Source organism: Alligator sinensis, unplaced genomic scaffold (genome assembly GCF_000455745.1).
Source record: "Alligator sinensis unplaced genomic scaffold, ASM45574v1 scaffold519_1, whole genome shotgun sequence".
NCBI lineage: Eukaryota > Metazoa > Chordata > Crocodylia > Alligatoridae > Alligator > Alligator sinensis.
Genome location: NW_005842187.1, coordinates 1745059 through 1772240, shown reverse-complemented (window position 1 = coordinate 1772240; position 27182 = coordinate 1745059). Strand labels below are relative to the sequence as shown.

At 43.8% G+C, this 27182-nt stretch overlaps 1 protein-coding gene across 1 annotated transcript in view; it reads left to right on the top strand.

The window, feature by feature from the left end:
- PAPPA (pappalysin 1) overlaps nt 1-27182 on the top strand; it is a 224573-nt gene that overhangs the window by 168229 nt on the left and 29162 nt on the right. Inside the window, exons 14-19 of the mRNA XM_006026275.3 lie at nt 16-184; nt 9872-10055; nt 13633-13843; nt 16805-16976; nt 21684-21831; nt 25847-25953. Of these exons, the coding sequence (XP_006026337.2) occupies nt 16-184; nt 9872-10055; nt 13633-13843; nt 16805-16976; nt 21684-21831; nt 25847-25953 (991 nt within the window). The remainder of the gene's footprint in view (nt 1-15; nt 185-9871; nt 10056-13632; nt 13844-16804; nt 16977-21683; nt 21832-25846; nt 25954-27182) is intronic.

The following is a 27182-nucleotide window of genomic DNA, read 5'->3' as shown; positions in this document are numbered from 1 at the left end:
TTGTTTCCTTCCTAGCTGTGTCCACTACTCTTGCGAAGCCACTGACTGCCAAGAGCTGGAGATTGAGAATGCCATGCTGAACTGCACCAGCGGTGGGTGGTACAACGGTGCCCAGTGCAACGTTAGTTGCAAGACAGGCTACATCCTGCAAGTGCACAGAGATGATGACCTCATCAAGAGCCAGGTTTGTTTGTTGTGATCAAGTTTGGGCCAATGAGTCTGCATAGGATAAGAAATGATCTGCACATTTGCCCCAAATCGCCAATCATTTAAATATGTGTGTGTGTGTATGCATAAAATTTAATTTTGCCAGGTGTTTCTATACCTCATGGTCCTTTCCAGGCTCAGCATCAGAAATGCCAGGACACTTAAAAAAAAATCAGTTACCAAAATGCTTTTTCTTATCTGATCAGGAGCATGATATAATAGCAATCTCTTGAGGCACCCTGCTTTTTTGACATTTCCAGCTCAATGTCCAGACCCCCAAATTTGGTGTGTAGTCACGCAGAAGGATAGTAACCGGTTGGTGCTTGTAAAAAAGACACTCCAAGGCTTTGGGGGTCCCTTTATCACTCAGGTGATAGACAGTTGGGTCTTATTACAGCAAGCTTTTCATATGCATATTCCTAGTCTTCTAGCTTTATTAGGATGGACAACACTCAAGGGAGGGAGGTAGTATTATTGCCTTAACTGTGTAGATCAGGGACAGGCAAAAAGTTTGGCCCGTGGGCCACACTGGATTCATGGTGGACTCCATTTCCCAGCAGCCCCTGCCCAGTTGCTGCGGCTAGTTTGCATGCAGACCGCAGGAGACAACATGAGGCCAGGGTTTCCAGGGAGACCAGCCCCAGCAGCGCTGGCAGGGCAGGAAGCTGCTCCAGGGCTCGGTTCTTGCAGCGGTGACAGCGTGGTCCAGAGGCAGGGCAGAGCCACCATCTGCTGCCACGTGCCCCAGGCAGGGGTGGGCAGGCGGTGGATCACAGTTCTGCTCCAGCTCCAAACCATGCTGTCACCACTGCAAGATCCCAGCCCCGGCCCCAGAGCAGTCCCCTGTCCAGCTGTGCACCCTGCCAGTGCTGCAGAGGTCAGTCTCGATGGGACCCCTGGGCCCACACTGTCATGGCCCCACCACCCCTGGGATCTCCATGGAACCGGCTGCAGTGATGTGAGCAGGGGCTGCTGGGAAATGAAGTCTGGCCGACTGGCCAGATCTGCCATTTTGCCCACCCCCGGTGTAGATGGAGAAACTGAGTCACAGAAACCTCACTTGACCCAAGATCAATAGATGATTATTGACAGGGCTGAAAATAGGGTCCAGGTCTCCTTACTTCCAGGCCTGTTCTTGAGCAATGCTCATTCTCAACAGACAATTTTAACTCAGTGTGTGTGTGTGCACATGCACTCGCACATGTGCATGCATGCACACACGCACGTGTGCATGTGTGTGTGCATTCCTATCCGAGTAAGAAGGAAACATTATAAAACCATGTTCTAATATTCTAACCTCATTAAAAAAGAAATGTTCTAATTGGCATAGTTCTTTTTTTTTTTTTTTTCTGGAGTCTGGAAAAGCACCCAAACATTTTGGTGGCTACTCAGAACTTATCTGATCTTATTGGGACTGGAAAACTGGCCTGGAAATTTCATGAGGATCGGCTTTCAGCTGAGATTCCTTTGGCTGGACCCGAAGCATCACAAGCCTTGCTTCCTTTGCAGTATTTCCAACTATCCACTTCCAGGCAGACCCTAACAGTGCAGAGATGCACAAAGATGGATGAGATTTAAAGAAAGAATAAATCCAGACTTTTTCAGATTTAATTAAGAAGCATTTTAGAGCATGATGTATTGATTTCTTTTAATGATGCCCTAAGACTCTAGTACCACAGGTGCACGTGCGAGCAGAAAGGGTGAGCAACTGGGAAATATATGTCAATTTGTTTTCTCATTTAAACAAAACTAAGAAGGGGAGGTAATGCCTCTTGGCAAGTTTACACTCATTTTGTTTGGGTAAAGTTTGTACTTGGTCTCTGAGTGCAGCATATTGAGTGCATTGACAGCAAGGTAGTTCACATGTGAGATTGGAAGTGATGGGTGTCTGTGAAAACCTTTTAGTGGGAAACTGGAGGACTGTCCTTGGACTCCTTCTTCCCATTCCCCTGTCCTCCCATCCCCATTTCCCAAATACCTGACACTTCGTGCAGTCTGGTGCATTCCAAAGACAAACTGTTTGTTCTGCACAAGAATTTTTCTGAGCTCTGGGGATAAATCATCCCAGGCTAAATGAGATTGGTTTCCAGAGGGGAGTGAACTTTTTTAGGACCATAGAAGTCGCTTCAGCTTTCTGTTTGTTTTGGGGAATGGTAATCGTGGAGTAGGGGATCTGTGAGTCCTACCTCCAACACATCCCTGCATTCACTTCGAGTTTAGAGCAAAGTTTTAGGTTGCTTCTTAGTTTTGTTCTCCTCTGTGATGTGTTTATGTAATATTAGTTGGATCACGTATGTGAGGCATGAACACAGTAATTCCCATCTGGATCTATTTTTGTGTGGTAGAAGCAACGAGGGGGGAGGGGGTGTCTGTGTGTGTGTGTGTGTGTGCACGTGTGTAAGGAAGAGAATGTATAGTGTGTGTGTAAAGAAGAGAATGTATAAGGCCACAGTCACACTCAGCAGCTTGTCTGTATTTGTAAAATACTGTGCTCTTCAGAAGATCATCGAGGGGGAGACAGAGTGGAGGGGAATGAGTCAGCCCTTTCAACTCAATTACAAAACAAATACAGGACCCCACAAGCTGGGCCTCTTCCATCCTAATTGGCATCAGCACCAGAACCCTAGCTCCAGCTGAGCATTTTTGCAGAACAGAAAACAAATTCTCAAACAAGCCTGAATGATTGAACAAGGAAATAGTTGGAAGAAATCTTTGCATTGAGCGCACAGGAATCCACAAACCAAATAAAAAAACCCAAAGGCATTTCACCAGCCCCATATCATTTAAATATGAAAAGTCCCCTATGGGGGAGATTTATGCCAATTATTACTATATGTTTTTGATATGAGAACCTCGGTTTCAGAGCCTCTTTTTTTTCACCCAGAGCATTGAAGGCTGGGTCTGATTCATATAACAGGACTTCAGAATGTTAATGCCACTAGCTGAGGATATTCCTGATCCACCAAAACACTCTTAACCCAACTCTGATTGCCCCAGGTTTTGCAATCCGTTGCCCTCCCCAGAAAGTGAATGCAAAAAGTTCTAGGATGAAGGCTCAGTTTTTATTATGTTCTGTACATCCTGAGCATGTCCACATCTCGGCATCTACACATGTGGCCTTATTAGGGTGCAGGAAACTAATAAACTCTGCAGTAGTACTTGTAATGTGTAAATGCTGACCTAGCTTGTTGGGGCACAAATGTGCTTGAGTGTGGGCGCTGCCTGCTGGCTGGCCCCACACTAAAGCCCCCTCATGCCCCAGCCAGCCCCTCCACAGCCTGTTGAGCCAGGTCGGTGTAGTCCCTAGCTGGCAAGCTGACCCTTCAGGCCTCCTGCCAGATGAGGCTGCTGTGACTCTGCTCAACATCCTGCGGTCCCAGGCGCATGTGTAAACGTGGCGCCCAGGAGCAATAAACTCAAGTGCAATATGTGCCAGAGTTTATTGCTGTCCATTAATATGCACATGTAGTTATGCCCTCTGAGTATAAATCAGTCAGGAATTAAGTATATCCTTTAGTCCATCCCTGTTCAGCAAAGTTATTAAGCACGTGCTTAAAAAGTTGTGCTTGTGCTTAAGTGCTTTGTTGACGGACAATAGACCACTTCTTTTCAGGGCCACCAGGCTTCATTTTATTGAGTCAAGAGGAGCTCCATGCCAGAATTTGTGTAATGTTTGTCCAAGAAATAATTTCTCAGAAATTCTGGAATACTCAGGTTAGATTCCTGTTGTGCTTTTATTTATCATCTCACAATTGCTTTCCAGCTTCCAGTTTCTCTTCTGATTACATTTGGAGATAAGATGAAACGTGGCAGGTTGTCTGTATCCCGTTGTATTTTTTGTTTGTTCATTTTGTTTTGGGTTGAGAACTTTGCTGAACAATTTTGGGGAGCTGGAGATCTTCCTTGCATTCATCTGGTAGCCTGAATGGGGTCTAAGGAAGGGAAAGGAAGGCAGCTTTGTTCAAGCTGGTGTTTGGAAAGGAGACAAGTGTCTCAAAGGATGTTGATGCCTTTCCAAGGGACAGTGAGGATCACTGTGCTCATGCAAATGGTCAACAAGCCAATGAATACATTCTAACCTTCAACACCAGAGCTGAATTTCTGGATATCTCAGGAAAAGACACTTGAAGAACTGAGCAAAGATATCAGGAAGATTTTCATAGGCACCTGAGATGATGTAGGAGTGTGTCCCCCAGGGAAATCCCTTAGGTATGTTAAAAATTTAACCTGTTGCTGAACCATTCAATCTCTGCAGTTGTGCTGAGCCATAGTGCTCAGGCATTGCAGGAACATGAAGATCATGTATCTGCTGCTCAATGAGGTGTTCCCCTTCTTCATCCATGCCCAAACCCTGAAAATTGAGGGAACCCCGCATACATCAGTGCTGCATTCAGTTAAAGGAAAGGAAGCAAGCAGGAAAGAAGCACAGACATACCTTTGGTCTGTCTCTCAGTATCTTAATGACATCAATAACATCTCTCTGTAGGTTAATGATGGGACAAATTATCAGTACACATACAGGACCATTTTAAATTAGCCACTAGCATGGTGCCCTCTTCTAGCCATCATTCACTTTATTTCGCCTTTCTTTTCTTTCTACATCTTCACCTCCCTCCTTTTTTCTTTCTTTGCCCCCTGCCCCTTTATTTTCCTTACCTTTCTCCTCCCCTCCCCAACCCTTTTTCTTTCCTTCAGCAAAAGCCCCAATCATTTGGTTATTTGTTGTCATCTTTTCTTGAAGCCACCGCCGCTGCTGCTGTGGTCGAGAGGTGTTATTTAAAACCCAGCAGCTCCTTAATGTTGTGCAAAAGCATCATCAATCATGCCAGGAAAAGAAAGCATGGCTCATGTGGGTTCAATTAGAGGCACAGTAGTGGGCAGCAGTGGAAGAGTATTTAGAGGGAAGTACACAGCTGTTCATTTTTAAGGAAAGGAAACTGCACACGTGAATTGCCTCTTGAAGAAAGAACACACTGGGGTTAGGATAGTGGGGAAGAGATTCTCGCAAGTTGTTAAAAGTCCCAACAAGCAGATCTTTTATAGTGTTGGTTAAGGTCTAGTTTGCTTAATCCGTGCTTGATGTTTTGAGGAATTATTTTTCTTTCTTTTTTTTTTTTTAATCCCTCCTTACATAACACTTACTGTGCGAGGCATGGGGCTGAGAGCAGCAGTTACTGGAAGTGCCAGTCAGAATAGCACAAAATGGCCAAAGTGAGAGCTAGTGTACCAAATACAAAAGCCAAGAGCTTCACTGGAAATGTTTTAGGATGTACAGTCTTGTCAAATCATACAAGCCAACTGGCAAGTGTCTGGTGCCTGGCTTCATGGGAGACCTGCAAGGTCCAGTGTGGTCTTTGCCCGAAGTGATGCAAGTGATTCAGAAGGTGCTTTCATTTACTGAGTCACCGCAACTACAGAATAAGTACCCACATGGAGAAAAGGAGGGTTGTGCTGTGTTGGCTCTGTCATCTTTTGGCTGATGGCCTGGCAACATGCAGCCTTCAGAAATCCCACAGTACTTTTTGCAAGAAGGCCTGCTAACCCATGTCTTGGATAAATTTACTCTTAGACAATCTCCGTTTCCCCTGCATTTTCAGTTTAGGTAGTTAGTCTTCACCTCCCTTCCAGGGGAAAAAAAAACACTGTTGTAATGTTCTGCTACAGAAGCAAGTGTGTTTTAGTGTTCATTAAAGTGATTATGCCAGATGATAGATAAGCTTTAAAGAGTACGGTGAGTATCCCTGACCTTGAAAACAAAGAGCCTCACCAAACACATTGCAAAACAAAAGGAATAAGTTGAGAAATCAACCATCATATGTGCAGATATTTTTTTCTCTGTAAGGGGCCAGTATTTTTGTTCATGATGAGAACTGAAAGAAGACTTTGAGACACATGTAAAGGCTCTGGGTAGGGTTCACTGGTGAAGTACTATAGGGGAACTGAGAGTATGAAGACTTAATTTTCCTATTATAAAACAGAAGATGATCCTGTCACATTAAAATAAAGAGCATATGGATAGATATATGCAGCATAAGTGCCCGGCTGACAAGTGATCTCTTCCAAATGACAGGAAAATGTCCCTTTTCTAGTAGGCTGCTTTGAATTGCAAGCTCACTTTTTAGTAAGCTCAGCATGTCAGGCCTGTATGTAACTTTTGTCAGCTTTGAACATCAATGTAAATTATACAGCTGACAGCAAGCTTTCCTGGTGTGGCTGCTGCAGTAGACTACTACAGTACCTTTCCAATAAATGGTAGAAATAGCCTATTTGCATTAAACAAACACCTGTCCCCAAGATAGAAATGGAAACCTAGGCCTATGTAACAAACCAGTGTAGTTTTACCTCTGATTTTTTCCCAGGGTCATTTGCAGGGTGCATCATGTTGTGTAGGGCTATGTATTGTTTGTCTGCTCCTTATCTTGCACTGCTCTAAGGGCATGTTACACCAGCGTAAAGGTGGTGTGTATCCAGGCCGCCAGCTACCTGTGAACTTTCTCAGAAGCATTAGTTAAGACAAAACGCATATGCATGAAGTGTGAATCTCCTTGTTGGACTCACACCTTAGACTCAGCCTTTTATATTAGCTTCCAGGTTTGGGTGCAGTTCAAGATATTTAGATAATGTCCTTTAAAACCCTGTTTGGTTTGGGACCTGTTTATTTGGAGAAGTTGCTTCTTGCATCAGCTGAGCATCGCTTGTTTTTGGTTCCTGAGCAAGAACACGCCATGCTCAGCAGCTGGGTTTTCTGAGCAGAGCTTCCCTCATTGGAATTCATGTCCATGTGCCTTCCATCAGGGCCTGAAACTAATGTCCTGCAGGGAACAACGCAAGAGGCCTGTATTTTGTTTAGGATTTAATTAACACCAGTTATTTTGTTCTGATTTTGTGTTTTAACCTCTGAAATTGAAATGCCCAGGAGCCATGGAGATGGACAGTATACATGTTTGTAGATAATAATAATGTTTCTTATGGGAAAAGGAGGCTTCCGCTTACTCTGGAACAACCCAGCTTGGAGTGAAAAACCACATCTGTGTTGGGATTTGGGAGAAGATTGCATTTCTCCCTGATCTATAAAAGCTAAGGATTGATTCCCTGAAGTACTGAGCATCTGTGACTCCAACCACAATCTCGGGGAGCTCTAGGCATTCGGCATCTATGAATCAGGCCCTGAACTCCTTTGCTAGCTGAGGTGCGGCTCTGCCAACATAACAGATGTCTCATTTAATGGTTGAGAATTGCCCACTTTCTGCTTCTGCTCCAAAAGCAGGACCTGAAGCAAACAAGAGGGTTGCAGATGGGATAGGGTGTCTCTGGATCGGCTGCTGTGTCAGTATGTGTGAATACAAGGAAAGGTTTTCCATATCCTCACTTTTCTGCTGTGGAGCCACATGCCATAAAGCAGCTTCCCTGAAGTACAGATGCACTTGAGTCATTTTCTCTCTGAAGTGTCGGGACGTTCTTTGTTAAAATAGTGCAGCCAATTTGGAAATCAACAAAGCTAGAGTAAAAAGCCCCCGGAGAACACATCCTCTGGAAATGAGGACTATAATGCCACTTTGCCTTAGGTTCTCTAGGGCTCCCTGTACATTAACGGATCAGTAGGAGATGCATTTTTGTTTGTTTGTTTGTTTAAATAAACACTGGCCTGGAAAAGGGGTTTTGTGCCCACTCGGGAAGTCTCCAGTCTCCAGGCTGTGGGACTGCTTTTTCCATTCTAAATACAACCATATATCAAAGGGAGACAGGTCCGAACTTCTGTTGAAACCATTAGGGTGTTTTGGCAAAAGGGAATTCCAGGTCCCTTTGATGTGTGCTAGACAAATTTCCCTTGCTTTTATAAACCCAGATCAATGCTTGGCGTTGCAAATCTCCTGTGACTGTGCCAGCCCGGAATAAATATCCCCCGGAGGCACAAGATTACTACAGTTCAGTCAGATTTGTGGCAGGTATCTTCTCTTTACCTTGTTGTCTGCTTCTTGTGTTTTCTCTTGCACCTCTTTTCTCTCCCCTCCTCCCCCTTTAGTCTCCCATTACTATCAGACCTATTTCTAACCATACTCCTTTTTTAATTAACATTTGGATGTGCCCTTTTTTTTTTTCACTTACATCAATTTGTACTGTGGTCCCTTCGAAAGTGCATAGCCCTAGCTTTGGAAAGGTGGCTCCTCTTTCCTTCTGCTCAGTTCTTTAGGGTTTATAAACATTTGGAGGTCACTCCTCAAAACCAGTGTAGGATGGCCATGTGGTTCTGATGCTAGGCTGGCCCTTTGGAGAACTGCACTCAGTTTTGAGCTCTGCTGCAGGCTCTCTGCATGTCCTTCATCACGTGTGGCCTCCCTCTGCCACGTCTAAAAAAATAGGGATAAGGATACTACATTTCTCTGTTTAGAGTGGAAACTGTTCAAGACGGGGGGGAAACTGTTCTTTCCATGTGCATGTTTAGTTACCAGCACAATGACACCCTGGTTTCATTTAGAGATGCTAGGCACTTGCAGAATACAAAGAAACAGTAACAGCAACTATCAGTGGATGAAAAGAATCGTAGAGTAACCAGGAGCATCTCTACTAGCATCTGCTCCTACACCAGTCCCTAAAATGACACCTGCTGGGAGAGGCTGGGCCTGGAGTCACCCCCAACTCATTAAAGCCTATACTCTTTTGTCAGTCTTTACAACAACTTCTGTGCTTATCCTGCCATTGTGATACAGGCAAGAGGTTCCCTCAGAGCTAGTGCTTACACATTCCCTTCAGTTACTTCAAAGGCATGATGCTACCATGAGCATAATTGTTGGCTCTCTAGATCCAGATTTTCTCTCTCATTCACAATCCCCTGCAATAATAACAGCTGCAGAGAAGCTGGGAGAGTCACAGTCACCATTCTCCTTAGCAGACCAAGCAGATATGAATCCAGATTCCCTGCTGCCCTGTACTTCGTGTTAGTCATTGTCATCCTTGCAGAGAACATGTTGATCTGCTTCTCTGATTTTGCAACATTTCATACCACATCTGCAGTGTAAATAGAAAGACAAAGGACAGGGTAAAGGAAAACCAAGCCCATGGATTTTTGTTTTGCTATAGCTGGTTTTAGAAGTACTAGTAACTTATATATATGTGATACCATTTGTGTAAGAATGGCTTACAGATTGATATGCATCTACTCGAACAATGGAGCCGTCTTTGGGGTAAAATGCAGAGCTTGCTTAACACTACATATAGTCACATTTTAGGTATACAAGTAAAGAAGAGTGCCAATCCCATTGAAATTCTTCCAGTAAACAGGGATTAACATCCTACTACTAAACAAAGTACAACAGTCTTTCACAACCTTGGGTCATTAGGTCTCCCCTACAGTGCCCCATTACCAGCAATAGCATGTCTTTATCAGGCTAAAGATGCAGGTTTGGTGGTAACTCAAGGGAAAATATCCCTCATAGACTCACCTACACCACTTCTTGCAACACCTGGATGCTCTTTAGAAACCTCCATTTCAAATGATGATGATCAGGCCCAGTTCTTCTTGGCTTATGAGACATGGCAGATAATAGACATGAGCAGTGGCATGGCTGCAGGTGATGGTTAGTGCCCACTGGGCGTTATTACATTGTTATTAGTTTTGATCTTTTCCTTGCTGACTGTTGTGCCTTTGCCTTTGTGTCTCTTTCAGTTGGGGTCCAGCATCACCATGACTTGCGTGGATGGAAAGTGGAACAAACAGGTGACCTGTGACCCTGTGGATTGTGGTATCCCTGATCAATACCACGTCTACCCAGCCACATTCAACTGCAGTGAGGGCACCACTTTTGGCAAGAAGTGCTCCTTCACTTGCCGACCTCCTGCTCTGCTGAAAGGTACAAAGGGTGTTTTAGCTCCATGGGAAACATGGGTGATTCCTATTAATATTATCATTCCATGTAATTTTAAGTATGACAAACAAGGAGAGCAAACAGTGGCTTATATGATTTCATTTAAATTAGAAGTTCCTCTGCTCTTCCTCTTCATCATGTTGGTTTTACTTAGGCACTTCCTTGATGATGACAAGTTGAAAATAATAATTGCAGCAAAAATTGCATCCATAAAATCAATATTTTTAAAAGCTGCAGGAAAAAAAGTCAAGCCAGTTCTATGGGAATTTAAAGCCATCAGTAAAATGGAAAGGTCTTTATCTTTACTGAAATGTTTGTTAAATTTAGGGACATAGAGGAGAACTTTCCAAAGTGTCTAAGAAACTTAGAATTGAAATACCATTGGACTTGGGTACCTAAGTGTCTTTTGAAATTAAGATTTAGGCTCCTGTGAAAGTTTTATCCCAAGGGCTGGCAGCTGTTCAGTATGCTGTACCTTGAGAGAGCTATTGCATCTGCACTTGGGAGAACACTGTAATGCTTAGCTATATTATAGATATGAGTCTTATTAATCTAGTTGCATTGAATAACTCCTAATTCACAAGGGATCCTACTACTTTTTGCTAGGCCAGTAAAGTGCTACTCATACGATGGGCAAACAAATTCAATGCCTCAAAGTAAAATGGAGCAAGGTTTTACTGCCCATCATCTGCTCCCAATACCTGCCCAAGTGTGTGCTCTTTCTCCACAGTAGGTGAGAAATAAATCTTCAATGAAAAAAGAGACCTAACCACTACACTTTCACTTTTTTCTACCATTTGGTAAGAGCAGGCACACAGGCAGTTATTGCAGAGCTGTTGACACAGGGTAAACCCCGTCCCTTTTGCCTTGTGCTAACTCATTTGTCTGCCAATAACTTCAGCGTCGAAAAGAGCATCAGAATCCAACTTGAAAGAAAGTAAGCTGCTGGCAACTGCTTATTATTAGTGACTTCTGAATTATTCTCAAAAATGTTCATCAGGTTCACACACCCTATACAACCAGAAATTTTGCAGAAAGTAGTTCAGGAATAAGAGAGTAGAAGGAAATCCTCTTGGGCACACAGACGGGACAGAGGCCTCTCAGTTATTAAGGGAGCTACATAAGGAAATTCCACAATGTTCTACTATTACTAGATGGCCAAATCCTAAAAGGTGCTGAGCATCAGCAGTTCCCTTTGAAGTCAGCAGGAGTTACAAATGCTCAGCATCTCTTCAGGATCTGGCCAACCCAGAATACCCTTAGAAAGTTTGTGTGTGTTTCAGCGTTTATTTCCAGGCATCCCACCATCAGCTCTGTAAGAAAGGTTGAGTCTTAATGGCAGACATCCAGCGGATGAACTCAGTTCCTTCTCCTTTTTCTCACTTGTCCTCACCAAGCACAAAATGCAACCTTGCTTATTATTAATCAAGGAACTGGGATTCTCCCTCCAAACACTTTCAGGCTTGGAGGAGGAAGTTGTGCTCCATTGGATTAATTCCAGCCAGAGCAGTGCATCTGTTCAGTGCATTCAGATCACAGGATTTTGGCCCCTGTCTTCCCAGAGTTTCACAGGATGATGCAATGGACAGAGTGGCCCCCTGGGCTTTTGAGCATCCCATAGTTGATTGGAAGCACAGATTGAGTCTCTCTGGCACAGCTGAGGCTCTGGCCCCTGGAACTCTGCCAGTACCAAAGCAGCATGTTTCCTTGCTCTGTCTTCCTCCTTCCCATGTCTCCTCGATTTCCAATGTCTGTCTCACCTTTATGCTGCTTCTGCTTATTTCGAAAGCTGAAGACTTGAGCTTCCATCTCCCAATGGCACCCACACACTTCCCAGATAGACCTTCTTCCCTCTCACTGCTATGCTCCTTCCTCAGCCCATCTACCCTGACCTTTCTCCTCTGTCTTCCCCACCTTGGTCTTCTAACTGCTTTAGTCAGGCATATATTCTGCTCCCTTCTTTCCTCCCACTACTGTTTTTCTTTTCTGGGTGAGTTCCCATCCTGGTTTACTTCTGCTTCCATTCCAGAGTTCCCATCAGAGTCTCTCTGCATTTGTTACGCTTCTCACTGGTGCCTACAGTCCCAGATGAGATCTGGTAACACAGTGAGGAGGCACCGTTAACTTGAAAAAGTGCCAAAGTTTTGTTAGCTTGTCACCCATTAGCTCTGGACTCATCCCTAGTGCTGCTATCTATTTAAGCACACTACACATGTAAAGGTCTTGTGTATGTACAGCATCACCTCTTCTACAAGTGCTAGTTGTGAATTACAGATGAGGCATATGAAATACCTTTAATATTGTGGGAGGATATACTACACTCTTTGTATTGGACAAAGTGGTTGAATCCCCATTTTAAGTGTAAAATTCAACTCAACCTTAACTGTGTGACTACAGCCAGGTCGCTCACAGTGAAAAAGCAAACTGCTCATGAATTTCCCTGTTTTGAAAACAGTCCAGCATGAGGCAGTCTCCAAGAGGAAAGTTGCTTCTCAGTGAAAGCGCATGGAAAATGTCTCAGGGGAGAAATGTTGCAAAAGTGAAAATAGAAATCTGAGAGGGGCAAAATGATCCCAAATAAAAAGTTGAAGTGTTTCACACCAAACATTGCAGAATGCCAGGAAAAAGTGACCGGGTCCTTGACTGGTCAACTACTTGAGGATCTGGCCACATCACTTGTGGATCAGGCTGAAGAGTTCACAGCTCTGGTCTTCCTGCACTTTTGGAGTGTAGCTAGTAATATGGTGTAGGTATCATTTGGTGTATAGCCATAGATGATGACAAACAGGCATTGCTACTGAGCTTCTTGAGGATGAAAGTTGAATGACTCATTCCTAATTCAATCATGGGGAGCCACTGTGTGTAATGTCACAGCTCATCACTTTGCAGCAGCAAGTATATCACCAGTACTGGACTGCAGAACTGCAGCATGAGTCAGACCAAAGGAGCAAGCTGGGGCAAGAGTCAGATCAGAGGAGCAAGAGATTTTTCACAGCAATACCTTAGCAATTAGTTGAAATTGGGAAGGGAAGGGAAGAGAAAAAGCCAATGATGGCTTAAAGAAGGTCTATCTATCTTTGTGTGGAGCCAGGAAGACTCCTCTGCTTATCTTACAGAGCCCTGGGGATTCTTCTCTTTGAATCCTAGTCATCCTTTTATATCATGGAGATTATATGGGACTTGCTTTAGAGTTAGTCGATATTATTTCTTGATCAGCTAGGAGGAGGATGACTGTTGAGTAAAATGTACCTGGCAGTCTGAATGGAGTGTTCAGTGTTGTCTCTGCAGGTCGAGATTGTTGTTTTAATGTAATATTAGGTCTTTCGCTGAGTATTGGCTTTTGGATGTGGTAATTTTTTAAAGGTATAGTTTAGTGTTTCTGTGCATACAGTGTAAAATACCAAAGATATAGAAACTACAGCAGGCATAACTCCATTGGAATCGATGAAGCCATTTCAGAAATGAATGGGTCCTTTTTTTTCAAAGCTTTCAGATGCTGATCAACTAAACTTCCCAAAGAAAACAGGACTCTCATTATCATTTGCAATCTTATCCTCCCTAGGAAACAACAGCAACTTGACCTGTATGGAAGATGGGCTGTGGTCTTTCCCCGAGGCCCTTTGTGAGCTGATGTGTCGGGCTCCATCAGTAGTTCCCAATGCGGATCTTCAGACTGCCCGCTGCCGTGACGATAAGCACAAAGTGGGCTCCTTTTGCAAGTACAAGTGCAAACCAGGCTACCATGTTCCTGGATTGTCCAGGAAGGCAAGAAAGTAAGTGCAACAGCAATACCAAGCCTGCAGCCCTTTCCAGAAAGTCATGGATTTAAAAGAGACCCAGGAGAGGAGGGGATGAGGCATGACTTGTATAAGTCAAAAGAGTTCAACGGTCTGCTGAAGTACAGAGCCCACTGGGTTAGAATAGTTAGAACAATGGTTCTCAACCTCTTTAGACTCAAGGCACCCCTCAGTACATTAAAGGTACCCTGTGATAGACTTGAGGCATCCGTTGGAAAATATGAGCTCTTAGTTTTCCCTTTTTTTTGACTACAGAAAAATAATAGAACAGTTCTTCTGCTTCAAAGAACTCAGAAAGACCCCAGAAGGTCAGAATGTTTTTTAACAGTATGGATCCCTATTTAAAAAACTCTCGGTTTGTCTTGTGAATCGTGTTTGCACACCGAACAGTGCTAACAGTGTGTGGCACCCTTGAAAGGATTTCAAGGCACTTCAGGGTGCCACAGCACTCTGGTTGAGAATCACTATGTTAAAGCATATCAGTTTCTCTAGCCAGTGGCACACAAGGGAGTAAGAAGACTAGAATCAGGTCTTTCTGCCTTTGATTCCCCAGCCCAAAATGGCCAGGTACCCATTTACAGCTGGAGCAGTAGAAAGCAGTCTTTGGCACTAGTCCAGGCTTGAATTCACATCTCTGTTGCCCAAGTAAGAACCTTAACTGCTCTGTCACTGTGCTCTTGGATTGCTTGAAAGGCCAAAAACTTTTGTAGAGCAGTGGTGCCCAACCTTGTGGCCTCCTGAGCCAGGTAAATGGTGCAAGGTCAGTCTGTGGGTCATATATTTCTTGAGATTGGTCCATGGGTGCAACCCCATGTGCTCAGATCCAGCAACACATGTATAACTCGATCTCACATGCACAAATCCAGCCACAAACTGGAGTGATCTAGCATACAGTGCATGTTATCCAGCCTGTGGGGCTCCCCATGGGTCAAGAAATTTGGCAGCAGAAGAGCATCAATTTTAATGCTGTTACTGCATCCTTACCTCCACATTTCCGGACCCATGAGGAACCCTTTTGGGCTGGATGACATGGCTCCTCAGGCTAATATGTCCCACTGGCCAGGGGTTGAGCACCCCTATTGTAGAGCATCCCAGACTTGTAGACATACTTGATGCATGCTGACAATTATTGTGAACAGCAAAGAATTATAGAAGGTCTCATGAGGGTAAAGAATTATAGCGCTATCCTATGATTAAGAGATTAAAGATAGGATCACATGGGGTGTAGACAGCGTTATTTATACATGGAAAGAACAATGTTTTCAAGCATCAACTCAGATTCCAAATCCTGTTCATACCTCCTTTTATTCATTATTGCTGACCTGGCAGGTGAACGTGCTTTGTTCACATAAAGGTTTAGAGAAGGCCTGTTTTTTACACAAACCTTCATATTCATATCTGAACAAAAGTATCCATACTCCAAAAAGATGATTAATTATTTAGTATTCACGATTTATGCTTCACCTTTCACTAATAGTTATCCGCCTATTAAAAAACAAAACCAAAACACAAAACCTTCAGTTGTCCAGTGAGAGAGCAGAAACAATGCCATATGGTTTAGGTGGTTAAAACACACTGGGCACCTATACACCTGCTCTGGGGTAGGGGCGAGCATTTGAATTAGCATAGCTCTCGGGAACCGTTCTAATTATAACACCCACAGTGTCTCATGTATTCAGCACCCTGCATTTCAAAATGGCAGCGGGAGCACGTTAACTCAAGCTCATTGAATGAGCCAGAGTTAACGTGCCCCACTGGCATTTTGAAATGAAGGATGCTGAATACACGAGATGCTGCAGCACACTGGGTCATTCTGATTATAATGCTCCAGCAGGCTTGATTAATTGAGTCTGCCCAACACGTTCTAATTAGAATGCACTGGAGCACGTGTAAAAATGCCCCAGGTGACTAGTGAGTACCAAATAGTGACTCCAAAAAGCAAATGATTCACTGGCAATTCATATCCACATAAACTATTTGTCAAACAGTTAAAACCAGTGACTAAATTGGCAAATTATAATGTTCCTTGACCAACAGAAAAGTTGATTAAATAAACTGGATAATGTATCTGCAGTAAATCATAAAATCATAGTCATAGAAAAAGTAGGACTCGTAAGAGACCTCAAGGTTCTTTCAATAATACAGTGCCCTGCTCAAGGCAGGGTTGTCCCTGTCCAAAAACATCCCATAATTGAGACAAATCTAGTTATAGAAATGTTTTCAGTGGTATAGAGTTGTAGAAGGACTACTAAAGATACAGGATTACAGAAGTGCAGAGGAAAACCCACCAATTCATGTAGAGATTAAAACTAGTCTTTGGATGGGCTAAGATTTGCAAAGAATCCCATAGGAATGAAAGGAAACCTCCTCTTAGCAAAAGGTAATGCAAGTTTTCCATTCCATAAATCTCCCCAAAAGAGTGGGTAACAACTGTGAGTTGCATGGAAATTTAAAGGCTTTAGATACCTGATCCCTGTTAAACTTCAGTGGGATTTTGACACCTAAATCCCTTGGGCTCTTTGAAAATCTCACCCGACACTTCTAAACCAGTTTTTGCTACGTTAGAAACACCCCTTTGATATGCAACCTGGGGAGTCCCCTTTGAAACTCTGTGGGAAAGGGTTGCTGCCATCATACATTTCTGACTCTCTGCCACCCACTTCAAACTAACCACAGCCCACAAGCTCGGGAAGCAGTGTTCTTGGGAGATGTGTCAAAGGCAGAAGAGGGGTTTGGGCTAACAGACCGAACATTAGCTTTGCAAATAATAATTATTTTCACTCTTGGACCTCATGACGCAAATTCACAACTTGCTCCCTGATCCTTAAAAGCCTAAGCACATCCATCTCTAGCAGCCTGTTAAAAACGCTGAGATATTGTAGAGCTGTAGCTGATTTAGCTGTTCACTAAATATTCTGGTTTGTTTCTGCCTGAAAGGAGGGCTTTTAAGATCCAGTGCACGCAAGATGGCAGCTGGGTAGCTGGAGCATGTGTGCCTGTGACCTGTGAGCCTCCACCTTCCAAGTTTCATGGACTTTACCAGTGCACCAATGGCTTCCAGTTCAACAGTGAGTGCCGGATCAAATGTGAAGATGATGACAATCAATCAGTGAGTCTTTTTTTTTGTCCAAATAACCAAAGACACCAGGCACTGGTTTCTGGTTAATCTTTAGCATAAGGCCCTGCTCTTTCAGTGACTGAACCTTTGTGGGGCCACTCTGGAAAGCAGTTAAATGCCACAACTACCAGGTTCTTTTGCAGGGCATGAGGATATTTAATATCTTATCAGTTATGTCCCTAAAATACAAACTGTTGCACTTCAGCATGAATGGCCACTCCATTTCTCCTATAAGACCTCTTAATGGTTGGCTGAGGGTTATGTGAGAGTCTGTGTCCTCCTTTTATGTGGGAAAATGGACAATCAATGTCACTCGATATTCCTTTTTCTGAGAGGTATTGTCTCAGTCAACCCTTTCATTTTCTGACAGGTGAACCACGCAGTGATTTGAGTAACGTTTTAGCCAATCTGAGCCTTTCATTAATGTATTTGAAATACTTGCCAGGCCTGAAGCTGCTGAGTGTGTGCATGTGTGTGTGTGTGTGTGTGTGTGTATGTGTATAAGAGAGAGAGTATGCATAAAAAAGGTAAAAGAGAAAACTTAATGCACGTGGAAATATAATTTTATTACAATGGTAATTGTAATCATTGAGTGGTAACACCATGCACCTAGGTGCTTTCCAGACAAAAAGAGGGCCTGAGGGCCTTATAATCTAGATAGACATTAGTTAATACATCATCTAGTATTTTACTGCTGCAGGAGGGAGATGGGAAGCAGTTACTAAGAATGAATGAGCAGCGAATCTTATCACCTGTTTTGCTCATTACAAGACCTTTAGTTTAACCTCAGGCTTTCTTTCCCCTTTTCTATATAGGCATATACTTCATATAGTTGTTTATATGGATTTTGGCAGTTACATCCATACATACAATTCACTGAACCTTTTGGGTTTCTTTGGCCAAAGACCTGTCATTAAACAATCGGGGCCAAATCCTTCCATGGAGCTATGCTGATGTGCTCCAGAGATTAAAGCTCAGTTTGAAATGTTAGGGTTTTTTCTAAGCAAAAGGTAATTTGCTTTTGAAAGGTAAACAACTTCTCCCCAAAGTGCCTCTGCTTAAAAAAAAAAAAAAGCTGGTAAGAGAAGGTGGGGGGATTTGAACGCTCCTGCTATTGTCCTTAGTGCAAAAAGCAGAGAACACGCTGCCAAAATAGTCTTAATATAATTGCAGTTTCTGAGGGCATGCTGAGAAAGGACTGATACCTGCTCCAAGAGATAGGAAGAGAGGTAGGTATGCAAGAGGTAGGAAGAGAGAGGAGTTGGGCTTTACATATTTAAACTGGCAGTAGAGAATATTTCTTTCCATCCTTACTTCTCCTACGTTTGACCTGTCTTCTTGGTAGGAAGGACACTGGACCATGAGGTACAGCAGACCTTCGGTTTGAAGTCTGCTGGAAGTGTGCCGAGAAAGCTGGCTGGGGTTGTCCAGCTTGTGTGAGATTAAAAGGCCTGCTTGGCATTATGAGGCCAGTGAAATTCAGTGAGGGTCAGATGTGCTACATAGTAAAGGATTGGGGGGTGGAGGAAGGAAGGAGTGGTGCAACAAAGTCGGTGTACTGCTAAGAGGCCTGTGGGATGAAATAGGAGCATGGTGGTGGCACAGCAGGACTCGTGTGGTGCTATGAGGTCAGGTAGAGTTATGCGGCCTGTGCGGTAGAAGAGGGAACATAGTGGTGACATGGGGCCTGTAAGTCATGATGAGGCTAGTGCAAGTGCAGCAACAGTCATGCATGGCAATGAGCCTGGAAGGATGCTATATGTTTTGTGCATTTTTGAGAGGTCAATGAAGTGTAAAAAGAAGCAAGCAAAGAACTAAGGGTTAGCTGAGATACAGAGACCGCATGTGGTAAAGTGAGAAGCATCTTGGTGCACTTTGGCATGACACTATTCATTTTAAAGAGAGATTGTGGTGAACAGTCAGCCCAGAAAGCAGCTCTGGTAAAGAGGCAAGCCGCAGTTTAGAAAAAAAAGGGACTTCCAAAGAAAGGTGTCTCCAAATACCACAGAAAACACATTATAAAAAGGAGAGGACCCCTCACCCAGACTAACCCACCCAAGAGGTGTTAATTATTTAAGGATTAAAACTCTCTAAGACACTCTCAGAAATATGAGGTGATAATGCACACTGCATCCAAGAGAGGAGCACAGCAGGGATTTTCACAAGAGATTATGCAGGGTAGGGAACGATGGACAGGACATTATTATAACAGTGGACATCCAGAGATCTCAGAGAACTTCAGACAATAATAACACAAGCAGAGCCAGCTACATGAATCAAGTTACAGGCCCACTTAAAAGTTACTTTCAAAGTGCATATTTTTTTTCAAATTATGGCAATATGCTATGCATGCTAAATCCCCAATACCCATGCAACTTTTGATTATTATCTTCTTCCCACCTGGTTATAGAAAAAGGAATAATAAGATGTGGTTCTTTTCTGCTCAAAAATCTGGGTGCATTGGGAGGGTTGACATTGTCAAGAAGCCATTTACAGCTCTCTGATTCTGAGAGACAGCACCAAGCCTCGTGGCACTTAGATTTCTGTTGAGCACTGCTGATTTGGGATCCTTAATGGATTCCATGCCAGTGAGAGCTTAGAATAATGCAGGTGTCCTTCCCTGACATCCGCTGGATGCCACCGTGGGTTGGGAAATGTAGGGGTAAAGTTAAGTTCAGTAGAACTACCGGAGTCTGGGAGTGAGTGGGTGATTTCTCTGCAGGAATTTTCCATCTGAGTTGGGCAAAGGGGTATTCTCCATTTGAGAATCTGGCCAGAAGCATTTTATACTCAGTGTTTGGAAGTAGTCAGATAAGTTGAACCCCAATGTGCAGTGACTATTTAAGCAGGTATACATACACTTATGCTTTGAAGTTCTTCCTTTTCTGGGTCCTTTGTCTGAAAAATCAGATCCAAACTAATGCCTCTAGCCCTGGTAAAAATTGCACTGCAAGCATCAGATAAGAATCCCTGTATTAGATCAAACCAAAGTCCCACCTACTCCAGTACCCTGCCTTTGGCAGCAGTCAGGAGTAGATGTTTCTTTTGCTACCTCTGGCAATGGACGTATGCCCCCAGAAGATGAAGTGAACCTAATAACCTGAAGCATTTGGTTGAGTGTCAGGGATCAGCTTCATATACGCACCTTACAGCTTCAGATTGCAAGGTCATATGAAAGAGAGAAGTAAGAGTTTGCAAGAAAACTGTACAGTGCATGCAGACTGGGCTGTCACCTCTAGGAAATGTTATACAGTAGCATAGGTACCAAGTTTGAGATTGTCAGGAGAGTGGACAAAGTTACCCAATGGGTCTTTTTCCTCATCTCATTTTTATTATTCATTCACAGATCAAACTAGGGAAATGAGAGGGGAGAGGATGTTCCCCACTTAAATCCCTTTCTTTCTATATCACCACAAGAATTTCCTCTTGCTCTTTGGAAGCATGTCCCCTCACTTAGGGGCTTCTGGTTTCATAACACCCAAGCAACAGCAAAGCAAAGCAAGGAGGTAAAGTTGTGGTACCTCACCTGACAGTCTTCAATTAGTTTGAGTTTTTATGCTGTGAGCCAGTGATGGCTGTAGCCAATCCAAATTCAAATGGTGCCATCATCATCAGGCAGACAAATAAATGAACTAAGGATCCAACCCAGCAAGCTACAGAGAAGACCAGCTGTATCACCCTTGAACATTGTGTTTTTGGGTCTCATTGAGCCCCTTGTCAGGCACATAGATCCCACAAAAGTTCTCACAGAGACTGTCTGGTTCAGTCCCTTTGTGACGAGTACGTGGACTCCATGAAACTCTCATTGCATAGCAGACTGGGAGCCAAGCGCACGCTATACCAAGTGCAAGACACTCCGGCATCCACTGAAAGCTAGAAACCCCAGGCCCAAAAAGTACCCTCCTTTTGAGTGTCTCCTGCCTCCCCAGCTAATAGCTAGGTTTGTTGATCCCACAGACAGCTCGTGCAGGACTCCCTGGGAGCCGCATGCATAGCTTGGCAAAAGGAAGCCTTGTGCACCACTTTGTTGTTTCTAAAGGGCATGATATTTCCCTGTGGACATTGTCCTTCAGTATCTCACTGAGGATCTTTGTGCAAGAGAAATGTCATTTCTATTCTATCCCCCTCCTTCACCCTCCACGCTGGATGATTTCTTTCTCTACACCTCTTTCTATTTCTCTGTATCAGGCTCTTTCTTTGCTTTCGGTCAGGATGGCAGAGCTCTAAAGATTGCCCTCAGCCTAAACTAAGCCTCCCCAGTGGAGTGTCCAGCTTTTGTTTCTCCTTCAGCTGGGCCCTGGGGATCTCTCTCTCCTTCCAAAGGAGGATGATGTAAGTAGGTTAGGAAGTGGGAAGAGGAAGAAAGGCTGCTTGCACTCCTCTCACACATCTCAAAATCAGCAAACAGGGAAAATTGGGTGAATGTCCCTTTGTAATGGTTTGTGGGGGGAAGGGGAGGAACTGTTTTGAGATACAGACCTTGCAAATAGCTTTTAAAAGTCATCATATTACATAGGAAACTCTTAAAGTGTGTGTGTACGTGTAAGTACAGCATGTCTTTTCTTTGTCCTTTGTCGTACTCTCTAGGCTGAAAGCCCAAATTCTAGGCTTACCCAGCTTCAAGAGAACTTCAGCTCCCAGCTTTATCCTGGTTATTGTATTATTTTGCTGACTACATTTTATTTGTCTCATTTTCAGGGCCGTGGCAACAACGTGATTCACTGCCGGAAGGATGGCACCTGGAGCGGCTCCTTTCACCTCTGCAGGGAGATGCAGGGCCAGTGCTCTCTTCCCACTCAGCTCAACAGTAATCTTAAGCTGAAGTGTGCTAATGGCTACGGAATAGGTATATGAGCTAACGCCGTGGCCGCAGCTGTTCTGCTTGCCATTTGGGAACCGGGGAGGGAGGGAGAGAGGGAGGAAGGAGGCAAAGTCCTTGAGGTCACCTTCTCTTATGGACCAATTTGTCTGAGTGAGAAGCAGCTAATTAGAGGATTTTCAGGGAATTATTTTCAGGGAACGTGAGGCTTTCAGATGCCAGACACCAGCTAACATATGCTGGCTTCCTCTGCAGCATCCCCACTTCTACCATGTCCCATGTTGTCCTTTTACTTTAATGGACAGTGCCAGAGATCAAACTGCAAAGGCAGCAATTGCAATCTGATGTTTTAAATGAAGAAAACACGCCTGTGTTGTGTGTTTTCTCTTGCAGTTATGTGCATGGCCATGCACATGTACATACTGAGAGACTGAAAAGTATGCTTGCAGGAGTACAGGCACATAGCCATATACATACACACATACATGCATATGCTCCCCTACACATACGCCTTTCCACTCACACATGCATAGATATTCCTGCACAAATTTAAATTCATTCATGTGGCTCTGTTCATTCTCAAACACACAAGAACCACTGCTGTCACTTCTACAGGCACAAACATACATATTTGCTCATATTATTAATTGTTACAACTTCCAGAAATCTATAGGTTTGCCTATCATCTTAGAGGTGCAAAAGGAGGCAAAGTATGTGTCCTGTGGAATTTGTCCTCTTCGCTAAACATAAAGCATATGTGTGTAGAAAGAACAGACAGGCGAGAGGCAGAGGGGGATAGATCATGTGATTTATCTGTATCTGTTTGTGCAAGTACCTGCATTTACACACACAGGTAATTGCATTGTATCTTGTAAGTTCTTTATTTTTAATGCATTCTCATTATGCATTTCTTTGTTTAAAAGATGCCAGAAGGTACTGAAGCAAAGTTGTAGGACAGTGATCAGGGGTTAGCCATAATTTAAAGGAAAATGAACTCTCTGTTTAGTGGGACCAGGTCTAGTGGATCACTGGGCTGGTCACTGAACTGCTCTGTGGTCTTGGGAAAGTCCCTTATTTCTCTCTGTCCCTGATTCCCCTCCTGCTCTCTGTCAATTTAGGTGATTCAGCCTTCAGAGATGGGTTTGCCTCTTACTATGTGTTTGTACAGAATAGCTCATAGCACAATGGGGTACCAATCTCAGTTGTGCTCCTAGGACCTACTGAAATATAACAGCAATGACAATGTGAGAGTGCAGCAAACATAAGGGGGTATGAAAAAGACCTGAGTTAAGTCAAGGAGAAGGAAACGAAGGCTGTATCTTCAATAGTATTTTTCAGGTAATCTCCCACCCTTAAACTGGCAGTAGTGCAGCTCTGTTAGAGAGGACAAAGGTGGATGTGCTAGCAGCTCTTAGGTGTTTGACTGTCATGTCATCTAATCCTGTTCAGTGCAGATCCAGATGATGTGACTGTACAACCCTTATCCTCTGTCTACCTCCATGCCCTGACTCCATTGCTACCACCAGTATGGCTGTACACATGGCACAGCAACTGTGGAAAATATTAAAAGAGTGGGTCTTGTAGACTGGGTTGGAGAAGGAATGGGTATGGCACAGGATATGCTAAAGGGACAGGGATGAGTGAGGACAGAGGTGTAAGTATGGCCAGAACAGCTGAGGATAAATAGACTGAACTAGATGCACAGGGACAGGAAACCAGTGGTTGATTCCAGGAAGGGCATGATTCTGCCAGACCGCCTCCATGAAAGGAGATGACACTGGGTTAAGCAGCACACTCAGAAAGACAAGCACAAATGCCAGTAGAGTCTTTGGGAGACCTTCATAGGGTCCTTCTTCTCTGTCCTTCTCCTTTCCATGGAGCCTAATTACTCAATAAGTGACTGAGTTGTTTTGAACTGCTTTTCCTGGTGGTCAGCATTGCTGCATCACATGGGAGTCCCCAGCTCTGCATGCCAAGTTGCACCTTTCTTCCCTGAGGTCTCCACATTGTAGCATTTGAATGTGAGCAATAGTAAACACAGCCTTAGAAAGACACTCTGGGCCCCTTCCACTCCAGCCCATCCCTGGAGCTCCCCCCTCTCCTCTGCTGCTGTCCATTTGAACTCAGAGAAAGCGTTCCCTCTTGTGCAGAGCCCTCATTATATTGCAGCCATTGTAAGGTACCAGGAACCAGCTTAAGTTCCATCCCAGGGGAGAAGAACACGACCTGGATGAGATCACTGCTCTGTAATGATGCCAATTACAGATCATATATCAAAACAATTCAGACCCGCTCCTTTTCCTAAGTGTAAACAGCAGAGTGGAGTCAGAAAGAGAGTGAGCAGTGAGCAGCCAGCAGCAACTCTTAATTTGACAACCCACGGTGCCCTTGAGATGACGTGACCTTTGGTTACCTAACAGGACCTGCCATTTATTTCAGAAAAGAAATACTGATCTCCTGTTCCAAGGGGAACCTCTCTATGCTGGAAATGAGGAGGGTTTTCAGCCACTGTTTGTGCAATGATGGGTGCCACTTTCCTGACCCCTTCATCTTGCTGTGTTTTCCAGACATTTGTTAATTGGAGCTGCATTAGCTTTGCTCAGAAGTAAGGTCTATGGTTCCCAACCCTGAGCAGGGTGGGGACTGGCGCATAGCGAGAATTGAGGTAGCTCAATCAAAAGACCCCTGGAATAGCTTGAATCTTGGACCATCAACATCATAGAACAGACCTCCGCAACTTGAGCTAAAGCGGTCTCTCCATTAAGGCTTAGTAGTTGCTGTAGGCTGTTATACTCGACAGACGGAAGCACAACCCATACTTTTTGTTTGCTTCTCATCACAGCGCCTCTCAGAATCATATCCAGACTTTGGAAGCCTTCTCAGTGTCCCTCAGAAAAGGACTTTCTTCTTTGCCTCACTTTTAGTGGGTCTGGTGTTAACAAGCAGTATTCAGTGAAGTCCATTGGGTAGCTACTGCCCACGCAAGGGAAGTAAAACAAAGCCAACCTTCTTAGTGAGCTCCCCACAATTAACCAAACTGGCTTCTGTGTTATTCCAACTCGCTCTTACGCATGAAAGAAAGCATGAAGGTGGAAGCAGTTGGGGAAGAAGTAATATTCAGCCAGGGTCAGCGTGACCCACCAGCCTCCACTGACACCTAATTTGCCCATTCAGACAGTGGTAAATTTTAAGCCAAAGGTCTAGCCGTCCAAACCAGTCCACAGTTTAATTCCCCCGCTCACACTGATTGGAGCTCGGAAATCCTAATGACATGTTTTCAGCAGCTGCGCCATTTAAAAGTGATTTTCCAGAGGGAAAATGGTAATGGTCCAACACACTAGGGCTTATGGTTGAGTCACTACAGGGCTCTGGGATATTACTGCAGAGTACCGCAGGATGGTTTAATAAGGAAAGGACAGGAATCCCACAGGATATGACAGTTAATCAGAGAAAATGCAAGTCTACATGTGAACAAAGCAGTCATTACCTCTCTGCTTACTTGTCACACATGAGGCTTAGGTAACAGCCAGCCTGCCATATCAATGCAAGGGACATTGTTGAAGGATTCTTTAATCTGGGAAGATGAGGCCATTGGTATTTTGTGCATGTCATAACTGAGATGAGTTTGTTGGCCTCTGCTTAATTGCTTCACATCTCCAGAAAGACCTTGTGGAGTGGAACAGCGTTAAGAAATGCTTTCCATCGTTATCTTTCAGGAAATGAATGCACCCCTCATTGGTCCCTGGATTAGTAGCCACAGTGATAGCTAATTACCTTAATTTATTGGTCACATTAAGAAACAAGTCCTATGCCCCTTTAGCCCCTGAGATTAGCACTTGTGGAATGGGGTCATTATCTTATGACAATATAAATCCCAGGAGGCTGTGATATTTGTTGGGTCTGAAGGGCTCCATTATAGCAGACTGTAGCAATCTCTTTGCAGGGGAGATAGTTGGGTGTTATTCAGATAACTGAAATCATGGTGGTAGAATAATGCACTGCTGGCTTTTTTTTTTTGTCCTCCTCTGCATGTTCTGTGAAGGAGCTGAGTGTACCACCTCATGCCTGGATCACAATGAACCCATCCTGCTGCGTGCGAACGAGACCTTGCAAGACATCCAGCACTGGATGAATCCTCAACGAGTGAAGGTCAGTGGGTGTTGATACCATGCTCCTCTCAGCCCACAGATTTCAATGTGCCCACAAAGTGGGCAAACCCACACATCTGAAGTGGGGAATCAAGCAACAACATTGTCCTAAGAGTAGCCTTCTTATGATCCCTGTGATTAAATAGCTTCCAGCCTTCTGTCAGGGCTATCAATAGGGGCTCCAGTGCTAATTCTCCTTTACTGGGGCCTTTTTACATTGTTTTAGGGGTACGAAGAAGTGGCACCTTCCTGTTCCAGAGTTCCTCTGTATTATCATTTATCTCTGAGGTTTCTCAGTACAACATCAGACATACACTTCCACCTCTTGTTAAAGGAATCAAAGAAGGTCTCTCAGTCCCACACAGCCCCTAAAAGTCCTGATTAGTGGACGCTTCATTTTTACATGTCTCCGCAGGAGAAAGCAAAACAAAACAAGAGAAAGGCTATGGGGTTGGCTTTCTATTCTGTAGTCTGTGCATTGCATGGTGGGGCTGTGTCTTTGTTCCCTGGATTGCTGCCTGATGACAAAAGAATCCCCTGTATTGTCTCTCAAATCGAGGTATTGATTCTTCTACCCCTACTCATGGCAGATGTAGACTTGGATCAGTGAATTTCAGAGGTCACCATATATTCCTACTATATGCCACAGACCCATAAATTCATCTTTACGAAAAACGTGCACACACTGCAAACACTCACAATGCATACACACACTCATATGTACCCCTACACGTTCACAGGTGGGCATTAATAAGAATACTCAGGCACGTACCTGAAGATGCATATACACAACTACATATTCACAGTCATTCATAAAATACACATGCAAATTGGTGTTCATGTACCCAAGTACAATACTGCTTTGGAAAGGTATACAAAAATTCAGCTCTCAGATGTACAGGCACACACATCCATACAAAGTCAGCCTTGTGTTACCTTCATAAAAGCACGCTCCTGCCTAGAATTCCATACAAAAAGGCCTTTATATATACCTGCGAGTATACATTTTTTACACATTGTTGTGGAAGTATAGATACAATTCTGGATGTGTTTACATGCATATCTGGTGCAACTTGACTGTGAAACGCTTTGGAAAATATGGCCCTTTTTGGTGCTTCCATAGAAACTGGCACCACCTTCTTTTGTTTTGGAAACCTGTCCTCAGTTGCAAGTGCTGAACTCCTGAAAATCTGGTGTCTCTGGCAAATATGAACCCAAATTTTGCACACT